This window comes from Macaca thibetana, chromosome 1 (genome assembly GCF_024542745.1).
Source record: "Macaca thibetana thibetana isolate TM-01 chromosome 1, ASM2454274v1, whole genome shotgun sequence".
Lineage (NCBI taxonomy): Eukaryota > Metazoa > Chordata > Mammalia > Primates > Cercopithecidae > Macaca > Macaca thibetana.
This window is the reverse complement of record NC_065578.1, coordinates 51,963,169-51,989,407: the sequence shown is the minus strand read 5'-3', so window position 1 is coordinate 51,989,407 and position 26,239 is coordinate 51,963,169. Positions and strand designations below refer to the sequence as shown.

The 26,239-nt window shown below is 42.3% G+C and overlaps 1 protein-coding gene and 1 pseudogene across 1 annotated transcript in view; both read right to left on the bottom strand.

The window, feature by feature from the left end:
- Positions 1-26,239, bottom strand: part of ZYG11B (zyg-11 family member B, cell cycle regulator) — a 103,878-nt gene that overhangs the window by 50,960 nt on the left and 26,679 nt on the right. Inside the window, exons 2-3 of the mRNA XM_050803053.1 lie at positions 23,060-23,225; positions 6,924-7,678 (exon numbers count right to left, since the gene is read on the bottom strand). Of these exons, the coding sequence (XP_050659010.1) occupies positions 6,924-7,678; positions 23,060-23,225 (921 nt within the window). The remainder of the gene's footprint in view (positions 1-6,923; positions 7,679-23,059; positions 23,226-26,239) is intronic.
- Positions 25,198-25,351, bottom strand: LOC126944284 (uncharacterized; annotated as a pseudogene).

Genomic DNA, 26,239 nt, shown 5'->3' with positions numbered 1-26,239 from the left:
AACACCACTCATACAATGTCCTCTCTGACTGAAAACTTCCTTTCTCTCTTTGCCTGACTAATTTCTACTCATTCTTCCTTATTCAAGTTAAGGACACTTTCTTAGAGAAGTCTTTTTGAGCCACTGATTTAAATTAGGTCCCCTGAAACATCTCTTTCATAGCTATCATAATCCCCCACTGGATTGATCTATTCACCATTGTACCCCAATAGCTAGCATTATGCTTGGCTCAGAATACGTACTCCATAAGTATTCATCAAATAAATGTATCCATTAATTTCTCCAGATTTATCATGCTCCTTTTCAGCACCAAGAGGTTCTGTTTAAACTTAAGTCTTTCTAGGGATTCCTAACATAAAAGTATTTTATTTTATTTTATTTTATTTTTATTTTTTTGAGATGGAGTCTTGCTCTGTTGCTCAGGCTGCAGTGCAGTGGCTCGATCTCAGCTCACTGCAAGCTCTGCCTCCCATGTTCACACCATTCTCCCGCCTCAGCCTCCTGAATAGCTGGGACTACAGGCACCCGCCACCACGCCCGGCTAACTTTTTGTATTTTTAGTAGAGACAGGGGGTTTCACCGTGTTGGCCAGGATGGTCTCGATCTCCTGAACTCATGATCCACCTGCCTCAGCCTCCCAAAGTGCTGGGATTACAGGTGTGAGCCACCACGCCCGGCCCAAAAGTATATTATTTTAAGATAATATATTTATCTTAAAATGTGGTTCATGTGCCACTGGGCAACCAAATATAGGTAACAGAAAGTGGCTCTTTATAAAAATAATCCAATTAGTAAGAGAAAAATAAATGATTAAAATATCACCATAATTCTGAGTGAATTGATAGATCTAGCTACTAAGTGTCAATAACTGCTAACATCACAGAAAGACAAACTACTAGATATTTATGTACCTCATAATGTAAGAATACAACACCTAAGGGTCTGGCCAAAGGGATAAAACGTTAAGTCTAATTAAGCCTCCAAATCCAGCTACCAATTTGCAGAAAATAAGAGAAAGATGCACCATTAGTATACAATCAGCAAAATCCAGGCTGGCAGAGTGGCTTATATCTGTAATCCCAGCATTTTCGGAGGCTGAGGCAGGAGGATCACTTTAAGCCCAGGAGTTCCAGACCAGCCTGGGCAACAAAGCAAGACCCTGTCTCTACAAAACAGCAACAAATACAATAAAATCCAGACTTAGGGAAACTCTACAAATCATAATGATAGATTCTTCAATAAACAAATTATAAGGAAAAGAAAGGGATGGAGGAGGAACCTATAAACTAAAAGATACTCAAAAGACATCAAATTGTTTTAAATGGGCAGATTATCCAGGTGCCTAAATAGTTGGGTCATAAAATTATGAAGAAATGAAAGGACATGGCCAGGTGTAGTGGCTCACACCTGTAATCCCACCACTTTGGGAGGCCGAAGTGAGCTTTGGGGTAGCTGACAAAGTTCTGTTACTTAACCTGAGTGATGGTTTCAAGTGTGTCCACTTTTATTTCAACTTAAGCTACATAATTATTTATCGTCTTTGTCTCTGTTTTATTTTACAATAAAGTTTTAAAAAATGCCAAAAAATGTCATTCAGAGAAACTATCTCATAATAAGGGGAAGATTTAGTCTTTTTTGGCAGTAACATTATACAGTGTGACACAAAAGTAATCAAATATTTTAAAAATATATTACTCAGTAACAAAGTTTTATATAAACATATAATATTCAGCCAGGCAAGATGGCTCATGCCTGTAATCCCAGCACTTTGGGAGGTAGAGGCAGGAGGATCACTTGAGCCCAGGAGTTCAAAACCAGCCTGGGGAACATAGTAATACCCTGTCTCTATAAAAGAAAATAAAAATCAGTTGCGTGTGACGGTGCATGCCTGTAATCCCAGCTACTTGGGAGACTGAAGTGGACTGCTTGAGCCCAGGAATTTGAGGCTGCAGTAAGCCATGACTGTGCCACAGCACTCCATGATGGGCAACAGAGTGAGACTCTTGATTATCAAAAAACAAAAAAGCCTATAATACTCACATTGGAATATGCAGCTTTGAGGAAATGAAGGGATGTATCATGGCTGACATTTCAACCATTAATAGGATATGCTACAAGAGTCTGAAATGAATTAGACTACAGTATTGATATGTGTCACATGACGCAAGGGCACATATTAAGAATTTCTGAGATTGTTGAAATAATAATAAAAGTTTCTTTACTTCCATTACTTCATGTCTTTTCTTTTTTTTTTCCTTTTTTTTTTTTTTTTTTTTTTGAGACGGAGTCTCGCTCTGTCGCCCAGGCTGGAGTGCAATGGCGCAATCTCGGCTCACTGCAAGCTCCGCCTCCCGGATTCACGCCATTCTCCTGCCTCAGCCTCCTGAGTAGCTGGGACTGCAGGCGCCCGCCACTACGCCCGGCTAATTTTTTTGTATTTTTAGTAGAGACGGGGTTTCACCGTGTCAGCCAGGATGGTCTCGATCTCCTGTCCTCGTGATCCGCCCGCCTCGGCCTCCCAAAGTGCTGGGATTACAGGCGTGAGCCACCGCGCCCAGCCCTTTTTTCCTTTTTTTTTGAGACACGGTCTCGCTCTGTCGCCCAGACTGGAGTGCAGCGGCAGGATCTCAGCTCACTGCAACCTCTACTTCCTGGGTTCAGGCAACTGTCATGCCTCAGCCTCCCGAGTAACTGGGGTTACAGGCACCTGCCACCACGTCCGGCTAATTTTTGTACTTTTAGTAGAGACGGGATTTCGCCACGTTGGCCAGGCTGCTCTCAAACTCCTGACCTCAAGTGATCAGCTGACCTTGGCCTCCTGAAGTTCTGGGATTACAGGCATGAGCCACCACGCCCGGCCTCCATTACTTTACTTCTTTAAATGCTTTTTAAACTTTCTATTCATGTATAACATATTTACACAAACTGGTTTGGACTACATATTCACATACACAAATGGGTATTTAATAAAATTTTTCAAAGTGTTCAGTTCATTGAATCACCCAGAACTTTTTCTTATAAATTCAAAAACAACACTGAAATGTGAAATGAGAAAAAACTGTAAGAGGGAAATATAAAATAATCTAAATCAGACTTTATTCTTCCTTTACCCACATTTGGTTGGTTCCAACAACTTTATAAATCTCTTAAGTGAAATATATTCTCAAGTTACCTTGAATATAAAATTAAAGAACTTTTGTTACTGGAAGAATGTTAAACACTCTAAGTCAATTGCTTTTTTTTTTTTTTTTTTTGAGACATGGTCTCTCTCTATTGTCCAGGGTGGAGTGCAGTGGCACAATCTCAGCTCACTGCAACCTCCACTTCCCGGGTTCAAATGATTCTCCTGCCTCAGCCTCCTAAGTAGGTGGGACAACAGGCGTCTGCCACCACGCCTGGCTAAATTTTTTTGTATTTTTAGTAGAGGCGGGGTTTTCACCATGTTGGCTAGGCTGCTCTCCAACTCTTGGCCTCAAGTGATCCGCACGCGTTGGCCTCCCAAAGTGCTGGGATTATAGGCGTGCTCTGAGCCAATTTTATTGCATATATATATGTTTTTTTTTTTTTTTTTTTTTTAGACAGAGTTTCGCCCTTGTTGTTCAGGCAGGAAATCAATGGCACGATCTCAGCTCACCACAACCTCCACCTCCCGGGTTCAAGAGATTCTCTTGCCTCAGCCTCCCAAGTAGCTGGGATTACAGGCATGCACCACCACGCCCAGCTAATTTTTTTTGGATTTTTAGTAGAGACTGGGTTACTCCATGTTGGTCAGGCTGGTCTCCAACTCCCAATCTCAGGTGCTCCGCCTGCCTTGGCTTCCCAAAGTGCTGGGGTTACAGGTGTCAGATGGGGTCTCACTATGTTGCTCAGGTTGGTCTCAAACTCCTGAGCTCAAGCAATCCTCCCACCTCGGCCTCTCAAAGTGCTGGGATTAAAGGCATGAGCCACTACGCCTGGCCAAAAAATAATTATGTACCTTCACTGCATGTTGATTACTGCAGTTTTTCAATACAGCAGTCTGACTTCAAGGGAGAGATCTAAGTTAAGACACAAATTTAGGAGTCATTGCATATAGATTTAAGGACTGAGGTACAGAACACTCCAACAGTCAGAGGCCTGGAAGATGAGGAAGAACCAACAAAGGAAACTGAGGCTCAGAAGCAAGACAAGTAGGAAAAAAAAAACAAGCAAGTATGATACCCAGGAAGCTAAGTTTTTTTTTTAAAGGTATCTCAGGGAAGAGCGAAAGATCAACTGTGTCAAATACCATTTTACTTTGGGTCAAATACAATGAAGACTAAGAACTAACATTGGGTTTAGCAGATTTTTGATGTTCTCATGAGTTGGGAGCCACAGCTTGGGAGATAATCCAAGTGGATTAGGTGGCCAACAAATATAAGAATTCTAGTTGTGGAGAAATGGAAGGTTCAGGAAACTGATGGTGACAGATGAGAAAACTGAGTAGGGAAATAGTGAGAAGAGAAAATCGAGTGCAGAAATACTGATGACAGAGCTGGAAATTCTATGGTAAGAAAGCCAGGCTAGGCTCAGGGGCTTACACCTGTAATCCCAAAAGTGGGAGGCCAAGGTGGGAGGATCACTGAGCGAGAACCCATCTTTACAAAAACAGTAAAAAAAAAAAAAAAAGGCCAGGCGTGGTGGCTCATGCCTGTAATCCCAGCACTTTGGGAGGCCAAAGCAGGCAGATCACCTAGGTCAGAAGTTCAAGACCAGCCCAGCTAACATGGTGAAACCCCATCTCTACCAAAAATACAAAAATCAGCTGCACATGGTAGCAGGCACCTGTAATCCCAGCCACTCAGGAGGCTGAGGCAGGTAATTCGCTGAAACCCAGGAGGTGGGGGTTTCAGCGAATTTCTGTGAGCTGAGATCGCGCCACTGCACTCCAGCCTGGGTGACTGAGCAAGACTCCATGTCAAAAAAAAAAAAAAATAGCCAGTTATGGTGGCACTTGCTTGTGGTCCCAGCTACTCAGGAGGCTAGGCCAGGAGGATCCACTCAAGCCCAGGAGACAGCGGCTGCATGAGCTTGTTCATGCCACTGTACTCCAGCCTGGGTAACAGGGCGAGACCCTGCCTCTGGAAAAAAAAAAAAAGTTATTTTAAAACAGTGATTCATAAGTTTGGCTGGACACTGCAGTCATCTTGAAGCTTTAAAAAATAGTGATGCCTGTGTCTCACCTCTCTTCCTAAAACAGTCTTTGCACATATTATTCTGTCTGCTGGGAATACTGTCTACTGAGCTACTCACCCTTAAGATCTCCACTCATTCATCAATTTCTCAGAGAAACCAGGCCGGGAGTGGTGGCTCATGCCTATAAACCTAGCACTTTGGAAGGCCAAAGCAGGTGAACTGCCTGAGCTCAGGAGTTCGAGACTAGCCTTGGCAACATGGTGAAACCCTGTCTCTCCTAAAATACAAAAACTTAGCCGGGTATGGCAGTGTGTGCCTGTAGTCCCAGCTACTTGGGAGGCTGAGGCAGGAGAATCACTTGAACTTGGGAGGCGGAGGTTGCAGTGAGCCAAGATCATGCCATTACACTCCAGCCTGGGTGACATCTTGATTCCATCTCCCAAAAAAAAAAAAAAAAAGTATTTATGGTTTAAAGCATATATCTATAAAAGTATATAAGTAAATAGGTATAAATATAAAAATGTATTTGTAATAATATAATCACCACTCCCATTAGGTTAAGCTACTTGGAGGCAGATCCTGTATCATTTTCTTTTCCTTTTTTTTTTTTTTTGAGATGGAGTCTCACTCTATCACCCAGGCTTGAGTGCAGTGGCACAATCTTGGCTCTCTGCAACTTCCGCCTCCTGGGTTCAAGAGATTCTCCTGCCTCAGGCTCCCGTGTAGCTGGGAATATAGGCACATGCCACCATGCCTGGCTAATTTTTGTATTTTTAGTAGAGACGGGGTTTCACCATGTTGGCCAAGCTGGTATCGAACTCTTGACCTCAAGTGACCTGCCTATCTCTGCCTCCCAAAGTGTTGGGATTACAGGTGTGAGCCACCACACCCAGCCTCATTTTCATTTTTGAATCCCAAGCTCTATCAAATCCAACTGATGTTTGTTAAACTAAATTTAAACCATTAGGCATAAGAAATCTTAGGAAAAGCAAAATTCTACCATTTCTACAGTAGAGATCTCCTTAGAATACTTGATCTCCCACTAGGTATTCAATTCAACAAGCGGTGTCCCCAGTTTCTCCGAAGTTATCCATTAAAAACAGTATATGTAGCTGGGCGCAGTGGCTCACGCCTGTAATCCCAGCACTTTGGGAGGCCAAGGCGGGCAGATCACAAGGTCAGGAGATCAAGACCATCCTGGCTAACACAGTGAAACCCTGTCTCTACTAAAAATACAAAAAATTAGCCGGGTGTGGTGGCAGGCACCTGTAGTCCCAGCTACTCGGGGGGCTAAGGCAGGAGAATGGTGTGAACCCGGGAGGCAGAGCTTGCAGTGAGCTGAGATGGCACCACTGCACTCCAGCCTCGGTGACAGAGTGAGACTCTGTCTCAAAAGACAAAAAAACAAAAAAAACAGTGTATGTAAATGGTTCAAAATATCTAAACATTATCATCGTAAGACAACCTATTGTTTATCCAGGACCTACTATGTGACTTGCACTTTACATAGATTATCATTAATCTTCAGAATTCTGCAAGGTAAGAATACCATGTATTCTACAAATAAGGAAATAAAAACTTGAAGTGACATCATAGCTTGTCCTGGGTCATGAAGCTGAAATTTTAATTAGGACTCTAAAACCTTTCAACTATATGAGGCCCTGTTTCATGAACATGTTCCATATATTATAGACATTCATCTTTAACGCAGTCTTATGCAACTAAGATATTGGTCAGCCTGACAGAATAATATATTTTTAAAGTCTAACCTTCAAATGTCCTTCGCCTGTGAGGAATTCAGAGTAACCAGCATCAGTAGCCAGCAAACCTACAAACTGCATGCTTGGACGTTGTTGTATAAAGGCTTCAACAGCTTTATCTGTCACGTGCTTTCTCCCAGAAACATCCAGAGAAACAAGGTTGGGTAGGATGTCTTTTTGTTCCAGTAAGCGAAGAGCTATGTCTGATGTAAACTGTTTATCATCTGAGATATCAAGATGATTCAGATGTTTGAGTTCCCGAACTACATCCAGTATCTGGGTGGTTGTCATTTTTAAACATTTCAAGTGGTGCATGGTTAGAGACTTGAGTCGGTCTTTGCAGGCCAGTAGAGCAGTGATGTCTGTGATCGAGGTGTTAGAAATATCCAAGCTCTCTAATCTTGGCAACGAGGCAACTTCAGCCAGGTCTTCATTGTAAAAGAGAACATTGGTGATGCTTAAAGCTCGAAGGCCAGAAAGCCGGCTAAAGCACCGCTCGTAAGGATCCTCGAGGGAGAGAGTTAATGAATTCAGCACCAGGCACTGGAGATTCTGCTGGATCCATTTGTTACTGCCAAGTCCACTGATAATGTCTGTAATCGTGATATCAGCATTCACACCTGTGGCATCAAGTTCCACTAACTTGTGATGGCAGAAGGCTTTCCGGAAAGCAACAGCAGAAATCTTTGCTTTGCGAATGCAGGCTCGCTTTAAGCGCATCTGGTTGCCCCTAAAAATACCCACAGTTCCATCATTCAGTAGACCTGTGGAAAAACAAGCAGCACTTTAACTTCAAAAAACAGCTAAAGAATAGCTAAAATTTCCATCACACTTTACATTTCCAAAGTGCTCCCACGTAACAGTATCTTGTCTGATAATCACAATTCATTTAGGTGAGAATATTATTGTTTACAACCTGTAGATGAGTAAACTGGGGCTCAGAGAGTGGCTTTCCAAGATCACAGGGCCAGCAAGTGGCAGAGTCAGGACTGTGGCAGACATTATTGATATCCACTAACATCTGGTTCTTACCTTACCAGACAGACAACTACATTTCCCAGCCCATCCCTGGAGTTAGCTGGAGCCATGTGCCTAGTTCTGGCCAATGGACTGTATGCTGAAGCACCTGAGAGCCAGTGCATGATTTTCCATGCTGTCTTTTCCTGCTATGACAAATGAGGAGCCTTCACGTTCTAGAGAGCATAGTTTTATGAGGAGGAACCCTCCATCAGTTTGGACCCTAGGGTAACCACGAAGCAGAATTCTCTATGGACTTGCAGAGTTATATACCACAAGTGAGGTAGAAACCTTGTGTTAAGGTATTTGATTTGTTAGCAATACATTTCTAGCCTATCCTTTAAATTCCCTTAACATATTATTATACAAACAAATATATATACATATAATATATTTAGCATGCACTTAATGCCTTGTAATTCATTAATAAACCACTAGCCAGATCTCAGACCTTATTAAAGTGATCTAGGCCTGGGAAACATAGCGAGACCCCATCTCTACAAAATAACTGAAAACGAGTTGGGCATAGTGGTGCATGCCTATAGTCCCAGCTACTAGGGAGGCTGAGATGGAAGGATCACTTGAGCCCAGGAGTTCGTGGTTATAGTGAGTACTGCACTCCAGCCTGGGTGACAGAGTGAGACCCTGTCTCTTAAAAAAAAAAAAACAACAACAACTAGTAGTTATAGCCCCTCCCTGGCAGATGAATGTAAATGAAGTCGACCCAGTAACCTCCTCGAAGTGCTTTCGAGATATACCTGTCTACCACAGTGTCACAAGCATATGATACTTTGGAGCCACATCAACAATATCACATATAAACTAAACAACACTGACTGTGAAAGAAGTAACAATCATGCCAAAAAAAGGTAGTCTAAGAACAGTCTGGGGTGAATGAGCAATTGAGGACAGGTAAATAAATAGCCTGAAGTCAAGAGAGGAACTCTAAGGTGGCACCTTAGCTGGCCCATACTCAAAATGTAGCTAGGCTGCCAGCCAGTCATCCTTAAATTAGAACTGAGGTATGTTTAAAAGGGAGCACTACTCTCTAATGAATTTTGCAGACTTAATTACAGTTACACAGTTAAAATCAAGAAAGGCCTTTGCAAAACTTGCCCAAGTGGACAAAAATGACTAATTACATATTAAGAACTCCATTATATTTTAGAGCTGCGCTGTCCAATACATAGTCACTAGCTACATACAGCTGGAGAGCACTTGAAAAGCAGGTGGTACAATGTGAGGTCAGCTACAAGTATAAAATATACACCAGATTGTGAAGATTTAATACAACAAAATAATGTAAAGTATCTCAATTTTTTATATTGACTACAGGTTGAAATGATCATTTTTTAATATATTGGGTTAAATAAAAATAACTAAAACTAGTTTCACTTGTTTCTTTTTATTTTTGTTTTTGTATGTGGCCACTGGTAAATTTAAAATTACATTTCTATTAAACACTGTGGTTCTAGAGACAGCCCTTCAAAGTACCTGAACTCTATTTCAGGGGAGTAAATTTCATGGTGGGGTCCATTCAGCAAATAGTTTATTAAACAATTACTATATGTCAAATATCCTAAATGTTGTAGATACAGAGAAAAATAAGATATGCCCCTATAATCAAAGGATTCATAATCCCATGGAGTAAAAAAGACACAAACAGCCATAACAAAATGAGATATTTGGTATACCAATGTCAAGTATAAGTACCACAAAAACAAAGAAAAGGAAGTAAACCATCACGAATGGAGATCTGGAAAAGATTTGATGGGAGAGGTGATCTTTGAGTAAGGCCTTTGAAGATGCTGGAAGAATTCAAAGATAGAGAAAGAAGGTTAGGAGGCCAGGTGCAGTGGCTCATGCCTGTAATCCTAGCATTTTAGGAGGCCGATGCGGATGGATCACATGAGGCCAGGAATTCGAGACCAGTCTAGCCAACATGACAAAACTTCATTTCTACTAAAAATGCAAAAATTAAACAGTTGTGGTGGTGCACGCCTGTAATACCAGCTATTTGGGAGGCTGAGGCAGAGAATCACTATGAACTTGGGAGGTGGAGGCTGCAGTGAGCCGAGATTGTGCCACTGCACTCCAGCCTGGGCGACAGAGTGAGACTCCATCTCAAAAAAAAAAAAAAAAAAAAAAAAAGAGAGAGAAAGAAGGTTAGGTATATTAAAGAAAGAATATACAACATAAGCAAAGTCTTAAAGATGTGAAAGCATATCACAGGGTTAGGAAATGGCAAGTAGTTCTTTCTATATTGCTTGAACATAAACAACTAGAGCCATAAGATGTGGTGCATTTCTGGGGATATAAGCATGCAAATGGGAGAGAAGAAATGAGGCTGAAGGTGAGCTGGAGCTTGATCACTCTGAAGGGTGAAGAGATGAAAGCAGATCAGCTAGGAACCTTGGGACCCATGGAACGATGCAGTAAAGTTCCTGGGTTTTTTCTGGTCATATATCCCAGATCTAAAGTTGAAGGAGCCAGCAGCCTGGAAACGTCAATGGGCACAGACAAAAAAGCTCCCCCAAAATCTACTCACTCTAGCCAATGTACCAGGAAAGGAGCAACTAGTAAGACAGCAAACAGCTAGTAGATAGTAACTGCTCTACCTCAGCCAAACATGACAGAAAAAACTGCGGCCCCACCCATGCCAGCAAGTGCCAATAGGGGCCTAGATTTCTACCCCTGCCAAGCTATAATTACTTCCCCCAATCTGCCCACAGGGGAGGTGTTAGAGAAGTCTGAGTAGAGACCAAGGATTTTTATTCCTGCTGGGTGGTAAGAACTATCCCCCACCATGATGTCAGTAGATACCATATGTGAAGCAAGCAGTGATGAAGTTCTCTATAGGAAGTCTAGTGGAAAGTCAGGACTTCCACAACTGCCCAACATTAATGAGGCCACCTCCTCCCAACATGGTGTCAGTAGAGGCCAACTGGGAAGCAGAAATGACATACCCATACGCCTTTCAGCTAGGGAAGTTATCAATAGAGTCCTAGTGGAGAGTCAGAATTCCAACCTCTGCATAGCCCTGCACCTTGGGTGTCAAGAGAAGCTAAGCGGGGAACCAGAAAGAACTTTTTTTTTTTTTTTTTTTTTTTTGAGACGGAGTCTTGCCCTGTGACCCAGGCTGGAGTGCAATGGCACTGATCTTGGCTCACTGCAACCTCCGCCCCCTGAGTTCAGACGATTCTCCTGCCTCAGCCTCCTGAGTAGCTGGGATTACAGGCACCCACAACCACACCCAGCTAATTTTTTGTATTTTTAGTAGACACTGGATTTCACCATGTTGGCCAGGATGGTCTCGATCTCCTGACTTTGTGATCCACACCCCCCTTGGCCTCCCAAAGTGCTGGGATTACAGGCATGAGCCACCATGCCCGGCCCAGAAAGAACATTAACCCTAATCTGGCTGGGCATGGTAGTTCATGTCTGTAATCCCAGCACTTTGGGAGGCTAAGGCGGGCAGATCACGAGGTCAGGAGATCGAGACCATCTCAGCCAACGTGGTGAAACACCATCTCTACTAAAACACAAAAAATTAGCCAGGCCTGGTGGTGCATGCCTTGTAATCCCAGCTACTTGGGAGGCTAAGGCAGGGAAATCACTTGATCCCAGGAGACGGAGGTTGCAGTGAGCTGAGATCGTGCTACTGCACTCCAGCCTGGCGACAGAGCAAGACTCCGTCTCAAACAAAAAATTAGCCAGGCATGGTGGTGCACACCTGTAATCTCAGCTACCATGGGGACCGAGGCAGGAGAATGGCATGAACCTGGAGGCGGAGGTTGCGATGAGCCCAGATTGCACCATTGCACTCCAGCCTGGGCAACAAGAGCAAAACTCCATCTCAAACATAACATAACGTAACATAACATAACATAAAATAAAATAACATAAACTAACAACAAAATATAAAATACAATAACATAAAATAACATACAATAACAACAAAATAACAAAATAAAATAACATAACACAAGAAAATAAAATAACAAAATAAAATAACATAAAATAACATACAACATAAAATAACAAAGTAAAATAAAATAAAAATAACATAAAATAAAATAACATAACATAAAATAAATAAAATAATCTTTTTTTTTTTGAGATGGAGTCTAGCTCTGTCGCCCAAGCTGGAGTGCAGTGGCAGATCTCAGTCTACTGCAAGCTCCGCCTCCTGGGTTTACCCCATTCTCCTGCCTCAGCCTCCCGAGCAGCTGGGACTACAGGCACACACTGCCACGCCCGGCTAATTTTTTGTATTTTTAGTAGAGACGGGATTTCGCCATGTTAGCCAGGATGGTCTCGATCTCCTGACCTCGTGATCTGCCTGCCTTGGCCTCCCAAAGTGCTGAGATTACAGGCGTGAGCCACCATGCCAGGCCTACAATTTTTTTTTTTTTTTTTTTTTTTGAGACGGAGTCTCGCTCTGTCGCCCAGGCTGAAGTGCAGTGGCGGGATCTTGGCTCACTGCAAGCTCCGCCTCCCAGGTTCACGCCATTCTCCTGCCTCAGCCTCCCGAGTAGCTGAGACTACAGGCGCCCGCCACCACGCCAGGCTAATTTTTTGTATTTTTAGTAGAGACGGGGTTTCACCGAGTTAGCCAGGATGGTCTCGATCTCCTTTGTGATCCACTCGCCTCGGCCTCCCAAAGTGCTGGGATTACAGGCTTGAGCCACTGCGCCCGGCCTATAAAATTTTTTAAAAAGAACATTAACCCCAATCTGGCAGTAACAAAGCAGTGCTCCTGCCTTCCACTGCTGGAGTGACGTCAGAGATTCAAACTAAAACAGAAAAGTCTCATATCACCTAAAATGTCCTAGTTTCAAAAAAAAATTACTCTGAATCATATTAAGAACCAGTAAGGCTTCAAACTGAAAAAGAGATAATCAATATATGCCAACAGTAAGGTAACAGAAATGTTAAAATTATTTGACAACGATTTTAAAGGAGCCATAATAAAATGCAATTAAATTTTCAAAAGTAAACAAAAATGCTTGAAAAAAATGAGTAAGAGGCCAGGTGCAGTGGCACTCTGGGAGGCCAAGGCAGGCAGACCATGAGGTCAGGAGTTCGAGACCAGCCTGACCAACATGGTGAAACCCCATTTCTACTAAAAATACAAAAATTAGCTGGGCATGGTGGCACATGCCTGTAGTCCCAGCTACTTGGGAGGCTGAGGCAAAAGAATGACTTGAACCTGGGAGGCGAGCATTGCAGTGAGCCGAGATCCGCCACTGCACTCCAGCCTAGGTGACAGAGCAAGATTCTCCGTCTCAAAAAAAAAAAAATTAGTAAGAAAAAAAATGAATAACAGAAAATCTCAGCAAGGCAAGAGAAGATACAAAGAAGAATCAAATAGAAATTTTAGAAGTGGGCCGGGCGCGGTGGCTCACGCCTGTAATCCCAGCACTTTCGGAGGCCAAGGCGGGCGGATCACGAGGTTAGGAGATCGAGACCATCCTGGCTAACACAGTGAAACTCCGTCTCTACTAAAAATACAAAAAATTAGCCAGGCGTGGTAGCGGGTGCCTGTAGTCCCAGCTACTCGGGAGGCTGAGGCAGAAGAATGGCATGAACCCGGGAGGCGGAGCTTGCAGTGAGCCGAGATTGCGCCACTGCACTCCAGTCTGGGCCACAGAGGGAGACTCCATCTCAAAAAAAAAAAAGAAATTTTAGAAGTGAAAAATACAATAATGCTTGGGGTCAACAGTAAAATAGAGAGCAGAGAAAAAAGATCAGTGAACTAGAAGATAAAACAATATAAATTACCTAATTTAAATAACAAGAACAGAATGGGAAGAAAACCGAAACCAAAAACCTAAAGCTGTATTTGCATCACTGGAATATCTCAAGGACAGGAGGAAGAGAGTGGGGTTGAAAAAGTACTTAAAGAAATAATGAGCAGGCACAGTGGCTCATGCTTACAATCCCAGTACTCTGGGAGGATGAGACAAGAGGCCAGGAGTTTGAGACCAGCTTGGGCAACATTGCAAGACTCCATCCCAACAACAAAAAATTTCAATCGGTCAGGCATGGTAGTGCATACCCGTAGTCCTAGCTACTCAGGAGGCTGAGGTGGAAAGATCGCTTGAGCCCAGGAGTTTGAGATTATAGCGAGCTATGATTGCACTCCACCTTGAAGGAAAGAGTAAGACCCTGACTGCGGGGTAAAAAAAAAAAAAAAAAAAAAAAAAAAAAAAAAAAAAAAAAAAAAAAAAAAAAAAAACTGAGTATGGTGGCTCATTCCTGTAATTGGGAGGCTGAGGTGGGAGGATTGTTTAGAGCCCAGGGGTTCAAGACCAGCCTGCACAACACAGAAAGACATCATCTCTATTACAAATTTTTTAAAATTAGTCAGATGGTGGCATGCACCTGTGGTCTCAGCTACTCAGGAGGCTGAGGCAGGAGGATTGCTTGAGTCCAGGAGTTTAAGGCTGCAGTGAGCTATGATCATGCCACTACACTCCAGCCTGGGAAATAGAATGAGACCTTGTCTCAAAAAATAAATTTTTTAATTAAAAAAAAAAAAAAAAGATAGGCTGGGTACAGTGGATCACGCCTAGAATCCTAGCACTTTGGGAGGCCAAGGCAGGAGGACTCCTTGAGGCCAGGGGTTCAAGACCAACCTGGCCAACATAGTGCAACTCCATCTCTATTTAAAAAAAAAAAAAAAAAAAAGATCACTCAGAAAAATTGGAAGCAGTGGTTTGCATGGAGTTAAGGGAATTTTATGACGGATGGCTTCAATTTTCTTACCAAGATAAATGGTGGAAAGTCTGAGAAGAGCAAAGAACATCTGAAGCTACTGTTAGGAACACTAGTTAACTGGGGAAATACTCCAGAATTCCTGGGCAGTGCCAAGGGGCCCACCTTTCTATTACTGACTTGCCTCCTTGTCATTCAGGTCTCAGTCTAGTATTACCACCTTAGAAGCTCCGATCATCCAAGTTAACACCTCCCTTCCTTTATTACTCTTCTTAAGAGAACAATGTTCTTTCTCTCTCAGAGAATCTGGCACAAGCTATAATTCTATATGTTTACTTCCTAACTGTGTCTCCCACTGAACTAAATGCTCCACGAAAGCAAGATTCATGTTGTGTTCATTGTCTTATTTAAATATTCACAGTAATCCCTGTGAGGGAGTTATAATTATCAACATTTTACAGATGAGGAATCTTAGACTTGCAGAGTCACTTGTCCAGGGTCAAATAGCAAATTAATGTTGGAACCAGGAATCAGACCTAGGGCTGATTTCTAGATCTCATGCTCTTTTCTTATTTTAAAAATATCTTGGCTGGGCACAGTAAATCACACCTATAATCCCAGCACTTTGAAAGGCTGAGGCAGGTGGATCACCTGAGGTCATGAGTTTGAGACCAGCCTGGTCAACATGGTGAAACCCTGTCTCTACTAAAAATACAAAAAAAAAAAAAAAAATTATCCAGGCATGGTGGTGCATGCCTGTAATTCCAGTTACTCAGGAGGCTGAGGCAGGAGAATCACTTGAACCTGGGAGGTGGAGGTTGCAGTAAGCCGAAATAGTGCCACTGTACTCTAGCCTAGCAACAGAGCAAGACTCCATCCCCAAAATAATAATAATAATAAAAAAAAGAATCAACATGCTCTAAATGATAACTCAAGGGCTTCTTTCAAGGAGTAAAATACAGATGCATAAATACAAGGATTGTGCCCCAAAGCATTTTTTCTTTCTTTCTGATTTAGGACAGACAGTTGAAGTGACCAGCAATGTGATCTACAAGTAAGTGGGGTGCTAGTCTGGGAGTGTAAGCTTTCAGTCACCTAGAAAGTCTATTTGGCTAGTCAAGGAAGCAATTCATAATGTTTCAGATTTTCAGTTTTATCCCAAACCAGAAGGCTGAATATGTCAAGATTTATAAATTTAGATTATATTGACAGTATGACACAGAAACATTATCATTAGATGGCAAAATTCTCACTCTGATTTCTAGCTCTTATGCCCACCTTTCCTGGAAAATTTTTAGCATGCAGACACAGATACAATGAGAAAAGACCATGACAAGAGAATCACAGACCCCGATAAGTAAAACTCTAGCACCAGATTTATTTTAATTAAGACTGCTACTGGCTGAGCACGGTGGTTCAAAACTATAATCCTAGTACTTTGGGTGGCTAAGGCAGGAGAATTGCTTGAGCCCAGCAGTTTGAGACCATCCTGGACAACGTAGTGAGACTCTGTCTCTACAAAAAAAATTTAAAAGTAGCCAAGATTACACCACAGCACTCCAGCCTGGGTAACAAAGCGAGACCCTGTCTCTTAAAATAAAAAATAATTATTAAAAAAACTGCTTTTATACCTATTACTTAAAGCAATCTACAGATTCAATGCAATTCCTATCAATATACCAATGACATTCTTCCCAGAAATAGAAAAAATATCTAAAAATCTGTACGGAACCACAAAAGACCCTGAATAACCCAAGCAATCCTGTGCAAAAGGAATAAACCTACAGGCATCATACTACCAGACTTCAAAATATAATATAAAGCTATAGTAACCAAAACAGCAAAGTACCAACATAAAAATAAACACATAGACCATACAGAAACAGAAGAGGAACCCTAGAAATTAATTCACATATCTATGATCAACTGATTTTTGACAAAGGCACCAATGACACTGACTGGGAAAAGAATAGTCTGTTCAATAAATGGTGCTGGGAAGGCTGGATATCCACAGGCAAAAGAATGAAATAGACCCCCCAGTCTCTCATCTTTACAAAAACCAACTCAAAATGAATCAGACTTAAATGTAAGACCCAAAACTATAAAACTACTAGAAGAAAATACAGCAGAGGGCCAGGCACAGTGGCTCACACCTGTAATCCCAGCACTTTGGGAGGCCAAGGTGGGCAGATCACCTGAGGTCAGGAGTTCAAGATCAGCCTGACCAACATGGTGAACCCCTGTCTCTACTAAAAATACAAAAATTAGCTGGACGTGGTGGAGGGCACCTGTAACTCCCAGCTACTTGGGAGGCTGAGGCAGGAGAATCGCTTGAACCTGGGAGGCGGAGGCTGTAGTGAGCTGAGATGGTGCCACCGCACGCCAGCCTGGGTGATAAGAGCAAAACTCGTCTCAAAAAAACAAACAAATGAAAAAAATAAAATATAGTGGAAACATTTCAGGACATTCATCTGAGAAGATTTTATGAACAAGACCTCAAAAGCACAGGCCAGGCATGGTGGCTCATGCCTGTAATTCTAGCACTTTGGGAGGCCAAGGCAGGAGGATCACTTGAGTTCAAGAGTTCAAGACCAGCTTGGGAACCATGGTAAGACCCTGCCTCTACAAAAAATTTAAAAAATTACCTGGGCATGGTGGTACATGCCTATAGTCTCAGCTAATTGGGAGGCTGAAGCAGGAGGATTGCTTGAGCCTGGGGGGTTAAGGCTGCAGTGCGCCATGATCACACTACTGTACTCCAGCCTGCGTAACAGAGTGAGACCCTGTCAAAAAAAAAAAGCACAGGCAACAAAAACAAACATAGACAAATGGGATTATATCAAGCTAAAAGCTTCTGCACAGCACAGCAAAGGAAACAATCAACAGAGTGGAAAGACAACCTATAGAATGGGAGAAAATATATGTCGACTATTTATCTCACAGGGGATTAATATCCAGAATATATAAGAAACTCAAACATCTCAACAGAAAAATAAACAATCCAATTTAAAAGTGGGCAAATGACCTGAATAGATATTTGTCAAAAGAAGACATACAAATGGCCAACAAATATATAAAGAAATGCTCAACATCACTAATCATCAAGGAAATGCAAATCAAAATGACAATGAGGTATTATATCACCTCAGGATGGCTATTAACAAAAGACAAAAAATAACAAATACTGGATGTAGAAAAGAGAACTCTTATACATTGTTGGTGGAGATGTAAACTAGTACAGCCTCTATGGAAAGCAGTATGAAGTTTCCTCAAAAAACTACAAATAGAACTACCATATCCAGCAATCCCACTACTTGACATTTATTCAAAGGAAAGGAAATCAGAATATCAAAGAGACATCTGTACCCCCGTGTTTACTGCAGCACTATTCACAATAGCAAGATGCAGAATCAATCTATGTGTCCAATAACAGATGAATGAATGAAGAACATGTGGTGTATATACATAATGGAATACCATACAGCCATCAAAAAGAATGAAATCCTGTCATTCACAGTAACATGGATGGAACTGGAGGACATTATGTTAAGTGAAATAAGCCAGGAGCATAAAGTTAAACATGGCATGTTCTCACTCATATGTGAAAGCTAAAAACAGTGATCTCACAGAAGTAAAAGTAGAACAGGTTAGTAGAGGCTGGCAACTTGTAGAGGGAAGAGGAGGACAGGCAGAAATTGATTAAAGGATACATAATTACAGCTAGACAGGAGGAGTCAGCTCTAGTGTTCTACACACTGTAGGATGACTACAGTTAACAATAATTCTTAGTTTCAAATAGCTAGAAGGAATGATAGTAAATATTTCCAATACAAATGTTTGAGATGATGAGTATGCTAATTACTCCAATCTTATCACTATACATTATATGTATTGAAGCATCATTACATATCCCATAAATATGTACAATTATTTTATGTCAATTTAAAAATTGGCCAGGGCCAGGCACAGTGGTTCACGCCTGTAATCCCAGCACTTTGGGAGACCAAGGCAGGTGGATCATTTGACGTCAGGAGTTCAAGACCAGCCTGGCCAACATGGTGAAACCCTGTCTCTACTAAAAATACACAAATTAGCTGGGCGTGGTGGAGGGCACCTGTAACTCCCAGCTACTTGGGAGGCTGAGCCAGGAGGATCAACTGAACCCAGGAAGCAGAGACTGCAGTGAGTCGAGACTGTACCACTGCATTCCAGCCTGAGCGACAGAGTGAGATTCCATCTCAAAAAAAAAAAGTAGGCCGGGCATGTTGGCTCATGCCTGTAATCTCAGTACTTTGGAAGCCTGAGGCAGGAGGCTAACTTGAGACCAGTAGTTGAAGACCAGCCTGGGGAACATGGCAAGACCCTGTCTCTACAAAAAATAAAAGAAGAAATAGAAAATTGTTTAACACATGCAAAAAAGACTGCTACTAATATCATTAATCCTTTGAATTGAGTAAATAAGTAAAAAATTTTAAATGTACATGTTAAACATTTTCTAGAATCAATATGCTGTTAGAAACAGTACGATATTACCAGTTTTTTGTTTTTGTTGTTTTGTTTTTTTGTTTTTTTGAGACACTGTCTCACCCTGTCGCCCAGGCTGGAGTGCAATGACGCAATCTTGGCTCACTGCAACCTCCACCTCCGTGTTTAAGCAATTATCCCTGCCTCAGCCTCCCGAGTAGCTGGGAGCACAGGCACCCGCCACCACACCGGGCTAATTTTTGTATTTTTAGTAGAGACAGGGTTTTGCCGTGTTGGCCAGGCTGGTCTCAAACTCCTGACCTCAGGTGATCTGCTTGCCTTGGCCTCCCAAAGTACTCGGATTATAGGTGTGAGCCACTGCCCTCGGCTGATATTACCAATTTTAAAAGTATCCACAAGGCTGGGAGCGGTGGCTCACTCCTGTAATCCCAGCACTTTGGAAGGACTAGGTGGTAGATCACTTGAGGTCAGTTCAGGACCAGCCTAGCAAACATGGTGAAATCCCATCTCTACTAAAAAAAAAATACAAAAATTAGCCAGGTGTAGTGGCATATGCCTGTAACCCCAGCTACTCCGGAGGCTGAGGCACGAGAACTGCTTGAACCTGGGAAGCAGAGGTTGCAGTGAGCCGAGATTGTGCCACTGCACTCCAGCCTGGGTGACAGAGCGAGACTCTGTCTCAAGAAAAAAATAATAACAGTAATAAATAAAAAATAAAAGTATCAATCGAACAACTGTTTTCTCAGTATGAATATTTTCAAACACAAAGAAAAATGTATAAAGCAACTTTTACAAATTGAGACAAGAACTGGCAACATGTTCTTTTGCATATTCTCAGTAGTATCAAATCTTGACTAAAGATGGATATGATTTGTATAAAGAGATTAACTAATTCAGAACCCTTCTTGATGAATAAAACAGGTAATCACACTGGGGTGAACACAATTAGGGGCAACAAGTTATTTTTCTGACCCTCAGTTTCCTTATCTGAAGGCAGTTTGAAAAGAAGAGATAGAAAATACATTTCAAGTGTGTAGCCTCTCCAAGACATTACTCTGAGGACAAATATTTAGTTAGACTTGCTTAAAACCCACTCCTATTATCTTATTCATATAAAGCATTTGCTATAGTGCCTGACATATAATAATAAGCATTCAATAAATGTTAGCTACTACTATTAGCTATCAGTAGTTACATTTCCAAAGGATAACTGAATCTGGCAAAGTTAAGGCCTTAGCATTTGTTCTTTTGATTTACAAGATGAGTTTTCTTTTTTAAATCTAACATACTGAGCACTGGCCGGATGCGGTGGCTCATGCCTATAATCCCAGCACTTTGGAAGTCCAAGGCAGGTGGATCACTGGAGGTCAGGAGTTTAAGATCAACCTGGCCAACATGGTGAAACCCTGTCTCTACTAAAAATACAAAAATTAGCTGGGTGTGGTGGTAGGTGCCTGTAGTACCAGCTACTCAGAAGGTTGAGGCAGGAGAATCGCTTGAACTCAGGGGGTGGAGGCTGCAGTGAGCTAAGATTGCACCACTGCACTCCAGCCTGGGCGACACAGCGAGACTCAATCTCAAAAAAATAAATAAATAATAATAATAATATACTAAGCATAATCATTAAATTGAGATTAGAAAGAAATGCTAGCACTGGCACAATCTCTTAAACGGTTGTACAGCTGTGTAAGGGACTTTTAACTTTAACATATATAATACAAAAATTTACCCTAGTTATTATGACAGGTTGGAAAAATTCAGAGAGACTGCAGGCATGAGGAACTTCGTGAAAAACAAGGAATGTAGAGGTCTTCTTCTTTCCTAAATTATCCCAAAATGCCTCAGTTACAGCCTCATTTCATCCTACTCTTCCTTGGAACACATTATTGGCACTTATACTTAATAGTTTTATACATATAAAGTCACAGCAAAAGTATAAACCACTATCTGGCATCCAGGAGCAGGGATACCTCCAATACAGGTGTAGGAAGGCTGTGTGGCACAGTGGGATGAGCATATATTTAAAGTTGGACAGACTTGCACATGAATTAGGACTCCACTATTTACTTGCAGTTTGACCCTCAGCAAGTTACTTCTCAACCTCAGTTTATCTGTATGTAAATGGGGATGATAATAGCTACCTTATAAAGTTTTTGCGAAAATTCCATGAAAATGTATGTAAAATGCCTGGCACATAGGCATTCAATAAATGACAGCTATTATTATTGCCAAATTTTTATTCTATTCTATAGCTGTGGACAAATCATATTCCATACTTGTGAATTTACCAACTGTAAAGATATAAAGGTGTATCTTAGCTTTTTTTTTGTTTGTTTGGTTTTTGGTTTTTGGTTTTTTTGTTTGTTTGAGACAGAGTCTCGCTCTGTCGCCCAGGCTGGAGTGCGGTGGCACAATCTCTGCTCACTGCAACCTCCACCTCCTGGGTTCAAGCGATTCTCCTGTCTCACCCTCCCGAGTAGCTGGGACTATAGGTGTGCACCACCACACCTGGCTAGTTTTTGTATTTTCAGTAGAGACGGGGTTTCACCATGTTGGTCAGGCTGGTCTCGAACTCCTGACCTCGTGATCCGCCTACCTCGGCCTCCCAAAGTGCTGGGATTACAGGTGTGAGCCACCGCGCCCAGCCAAGGTATATCTCTTTCAAATTAAAACTTGAAGTAACAAAAATACTCCATACATAAGCAAAACTACACAGATAAGAACTTCTCAATTGATTTTCAGAATTGGTTTTTGAAAATCAAAGTACTAAATTGGCTGTGATTTCCCATCTCAAAGGTCAAAATCAGAAATTAGTTTTTCCATAACAGTAATAATTCTCCCACTGTCAAAAGAAGATACAAGGGTTTTTTTGTGTTTGTTTGTTTTGAGACAGAGTCTCGTTCTGTCACCCCAACTGGAATGCGGTGGTACGATCTTGGCTCACTGCAACCTCTGCCTCCTGGGTTCAAGTGATTCTCCTGTCTCAGCCTCCCGAGTAGCTGGGATTATAGGCATGTATTGCCACATCCAGCTAATTTTTGTATTTTAGTAGAGACGGGGTTTCACCACCTTGGCCAGGCTGGTCTCGAACTCCTGACCTCAGGTGATCCACCTGCCTCGGCCTCCCAAAGTGCTGGGATTACAGGCACGAGCCATCACGCCCGGCCCGAGGTAAGATATTTTATACTGGCAAACCTCTAAATGGATACAAGTTATAGGAGTTATTTCTGACATGACTTCTCAGCTGTGCATGGTGGCTCATGCCTATAATCCCAGTACTTTGGGAGGCCAAGGATGGAAGATTACTTGAGGCAGGGAGTTTGAGGCCAGCCTTGGCAACAGAGTGAGACCTTATCCCTACAAAAATAAAAATAAAAAGATTAGCCAAGCTGTAGTTCCAGCTACTCAGGAGGCTGAATCAGATCACATAAACCCAGGAGCTTTGTGCCACTGCACTCCAGCCTGGGCAACAGAACAAGACCGTTTCTTAAAAAATTAAAAAAAAAAAAAGACGTTTCAAAGTCAAAAAAAAAAGGTTTGCCACATTAGAAATGAAAAACGTTGAAATTAGCCAGGCGTGGTGGCACAAGCCTGTGCTCCCAGCTACACGGGAGGCTGAGCTGGGAGGATCACTTGGGCCCAGGAGGTTGAGGCTGCAGTGAGTCATGTTTGCACCACTGCACTCCAGCCTGGGTAACAGAGTGAGACCCTGTCAAGGAAAAAAAAAAAAAAAAAAATGTTTATTCTAAATTACACAGTAAGAGGCAAGATAGGTAAAAATAAATGAATTCACAGTCCTGGAATCAGGCTCACGTGGCCTTCTTGGTTATTTCTAAGAAAATAATTAAATGGCTACTGTAGCACTTCAAAATCCAATCCAATTAACAGCACATAATTTTTGTTTCCTCTGTTTATTTTTTTACCATGAAAAGCCATGGTCCGAAGCAGTCGATCAGCCACCTCCTGTGGGAATACTCCAGGTTCCTGCAGACACAATGTTCCATCTTGTCTGGCTGAACAGAACTTCTCAAGGTGAGTAGTCAAGAAATTCAAGCAGATATCAAGTAGGGAATAGGGAGATGCCTCCTCCTTGGAGCCCAGGGAAAAATATAAAGGAAACACAAAAACCAACAAGTTAGTTTCCAGAAAAGCAGAGAACAAAACATTCATTTACTCATTCCACAAGTATTTCTTTAGTGTCTTATCACATGCTAGACACTGTGTAAGGCAGTAGAATACAATCTGTGATCCATGTTCTCAAGAAGCAATAGAAGAGAAACACTGAAACAAACATTTACATACAGTCCCTTTAGTATAGAAGACACACTTGGCACTAAGTAAGCACACAGCAGGGGGTTCTAATAAGTCAGGGATGGTGAATGGAAAACCTCAGAGCTTAGGAAGCTCGAAACCAACTAAAGCATCACAATATGCTGTTCAGACATGAGTACGAAGCTGAGAGAGCTGTTTTTTAAAAATAGGGTAGGGCTGAGGTGGGAGGATCACTTGAGGCCAGGAGTTCGAGACCAGCCTGGCCAACGTGGCGAAACCCCATCTCCACTACAAATACAAAAGTTAGCCAGGCATGGTGGTGGATGTCTGTAATTCCAGCTACTCAGGAGGCTGAGGGAGGAGAATCACTTGAACCCGAGAGGCGGAAGCTGCAGTGAGCTGAGGTTATGCCACTGCACTCCAGCCTAGGTGACAGAGTGAGGCTCTGTCTCAAAAAACAAACAAGGGCGGGTGTGGTGGCTCACGCCTATAATCCCAGCACTTTGGAGGCCGAGGCGGGTGGATCACCTGAGGTCAGGAGTTTGAGACCAGATTGACCAACATGGAGAAACCCCGTCTCTACTAAATACTAATACAAAATTAGCCAGGCATGGTGGCACATGCCTGTAATCCCAGTTACTTGGGAGGCTGAGGCAGAAGAATCGCTTAACCTGGGAAGCAGAGGTTGCAGTGAGCCGAGATCATGCCATTGCACTCTAGCCTGGGCAACAAGAGCGAAACTCCATCTCATAAAACAAACAAAAAAGACAAGCTTATCCTAAGATTCATATGGAAATGCAACACTTAGAATAGCCAAAACGATCTTGGAAAAGAAAAACAAAGTTGAAAGACTTTGATTACTATAGTAATCAAAACTGTATGGCACCAGCATAAGGATAGACACACAGATCAATGAACTAGAATTCAGAGTTCAGAAATAAACTCTTACATTCATGGTCAATTGATATTGACAAAAGTGCCAGGATAACTCAATGGGCTTGCTTTTTGGCCAGGAGCGGTGGCTCATACCTGCAATCCCAGCACTTTGGGAGGCCAAGGCAGGCGGATTATGAGGTCAGGAGATGGAGACCATCCTGGTTAACACAGTGAAACCCCATCTCTACTAAAAATACAAAAAAATTAGCCAGGCGTGGTGGCAGATGCCTGTGGTCCCAGCTACTCAGGAGGCTGAGGCCAGATAATGGCATGAATATGGGAGGCGGAGCTTGCAGTGAGCCGAGATCCTGCGACAGAGTGAGACTCCATCTCAAAAAAAAAAAAAAGAAAAAAGAAAAAAAAAGAATAGGCTTTTCAACAAAGGATGCTGGGACCACTGGACATCAACATACAAAAGAATAAAGACAGAGTCCTTCACACCATGTAGAAAAATTACCTCAAAATAGATCAAGGTCATAAATATAAGAGCTAAGATTGTTTCTCTTAGAAGAAAACATAGGTGTAAAAAGTTTAGGCTTTAGATTAGTAAAGTTTCTTAGATATGACACCAATGTATATCTATTAAACTTCATCAAAATTAAAAACTTTTGTGCTTCAAAGATCATCATACAGGAAGTGAAAACGGCACAGTGGCTAACACCTGTAATGCCAGAACTTTGAGAGGCTGAGGCAGGAATACTGCTTGAGCCCAGCAGTTTGAGACCAGTCTGAGGAACATGGTGAAACCCCGTCTCCACAAAAGATACAAAAATTACCCGGGTGTGGTGGTGCATGCCTGTAACCCCAGCTACTTGGGAGGCTGAGGCAGGAGAATTGCTTGAACCCACGAGGCGGAGGTTGCAGTGAGCCGAGATCACGCCACTGCACTCCAGCCTGGGTGACAAGAGGGAAACTCCCTCTCAAAAAATAAATAAATAAATAAATGTAAAATAAACCGATAAGAACAGATACTACACTTGATCTTAGCCAAAAGGCCGAGAAGTAGTCAAAGGTAGGCCGGGTGCGGTGGCTCATGCCTGTAATTCCAACACTTTGGGAGGCCAAGGAGGGTGGATCACCTGAGGTCAGGAGTTCGAGACCAGCCTGGCCAACACGGTGAATGCTGTCTCTACTAAAAATACAAAAATTAGCTGGGCGTGGTTGCAGGTGTCTGTAGTCCCAGCTACTTGGGAGGCTGAGGCAGGAGAATTGCTTGAATCCAGGAGGCGAGGGCTGCAGTGAGCCAGGATGGTGCCACTGCACTCCAGCCTGGGCAATAGAGCCAGACCCCATCTCAAAAACACAAATAAATAAATAAATAAAAGGCAAAGGGGCTGGGCACAGTGGCTCACACCTGTAATCCTTGGGAGGCCGAGGCAGGCAGTTCACCTAAGGTCAGGAGTTCGAGACCAGCCTGGCCAACATGCAGAAACCCCGTCTCTACTAAAAATACAAAATTAGCTGGGCATGGTGGTGCATGCCTGTAATCCCTGCTACTTGGGAGGCTGAGGCAGGAGAATTGCTTGAATCCAGGAGGCAGAGGCTGCGGTGAGCCGAGATTGCGCCTCTGGCCTGGGCAACAAGAGCAAAACTCTGTCTCAAAAAAAAAAAAAAAAAAAAAAAAATAGGCAGGTATGTTGGCAGATGCCTGTAATTTCAGACACTAGGGAGGCTAAGGCAGGAGAACTGCTTGACCCTGGGAGGTGGAGGTTGCAATAAGCCAAGATGGCACCATTGCACTCCAGCCTGGGTGACAGAGTGAGACTCTAAAAAAAAAAAAAAAAAAAAGGGAGAAAACACTGGAAACCTCATATATTGCTGGTGGAAATGAAAAATGTTGCAGCTGCCTTGGAAAACAGCTTAGAAATTTATTACAAAATTAAACAGAGTTACCA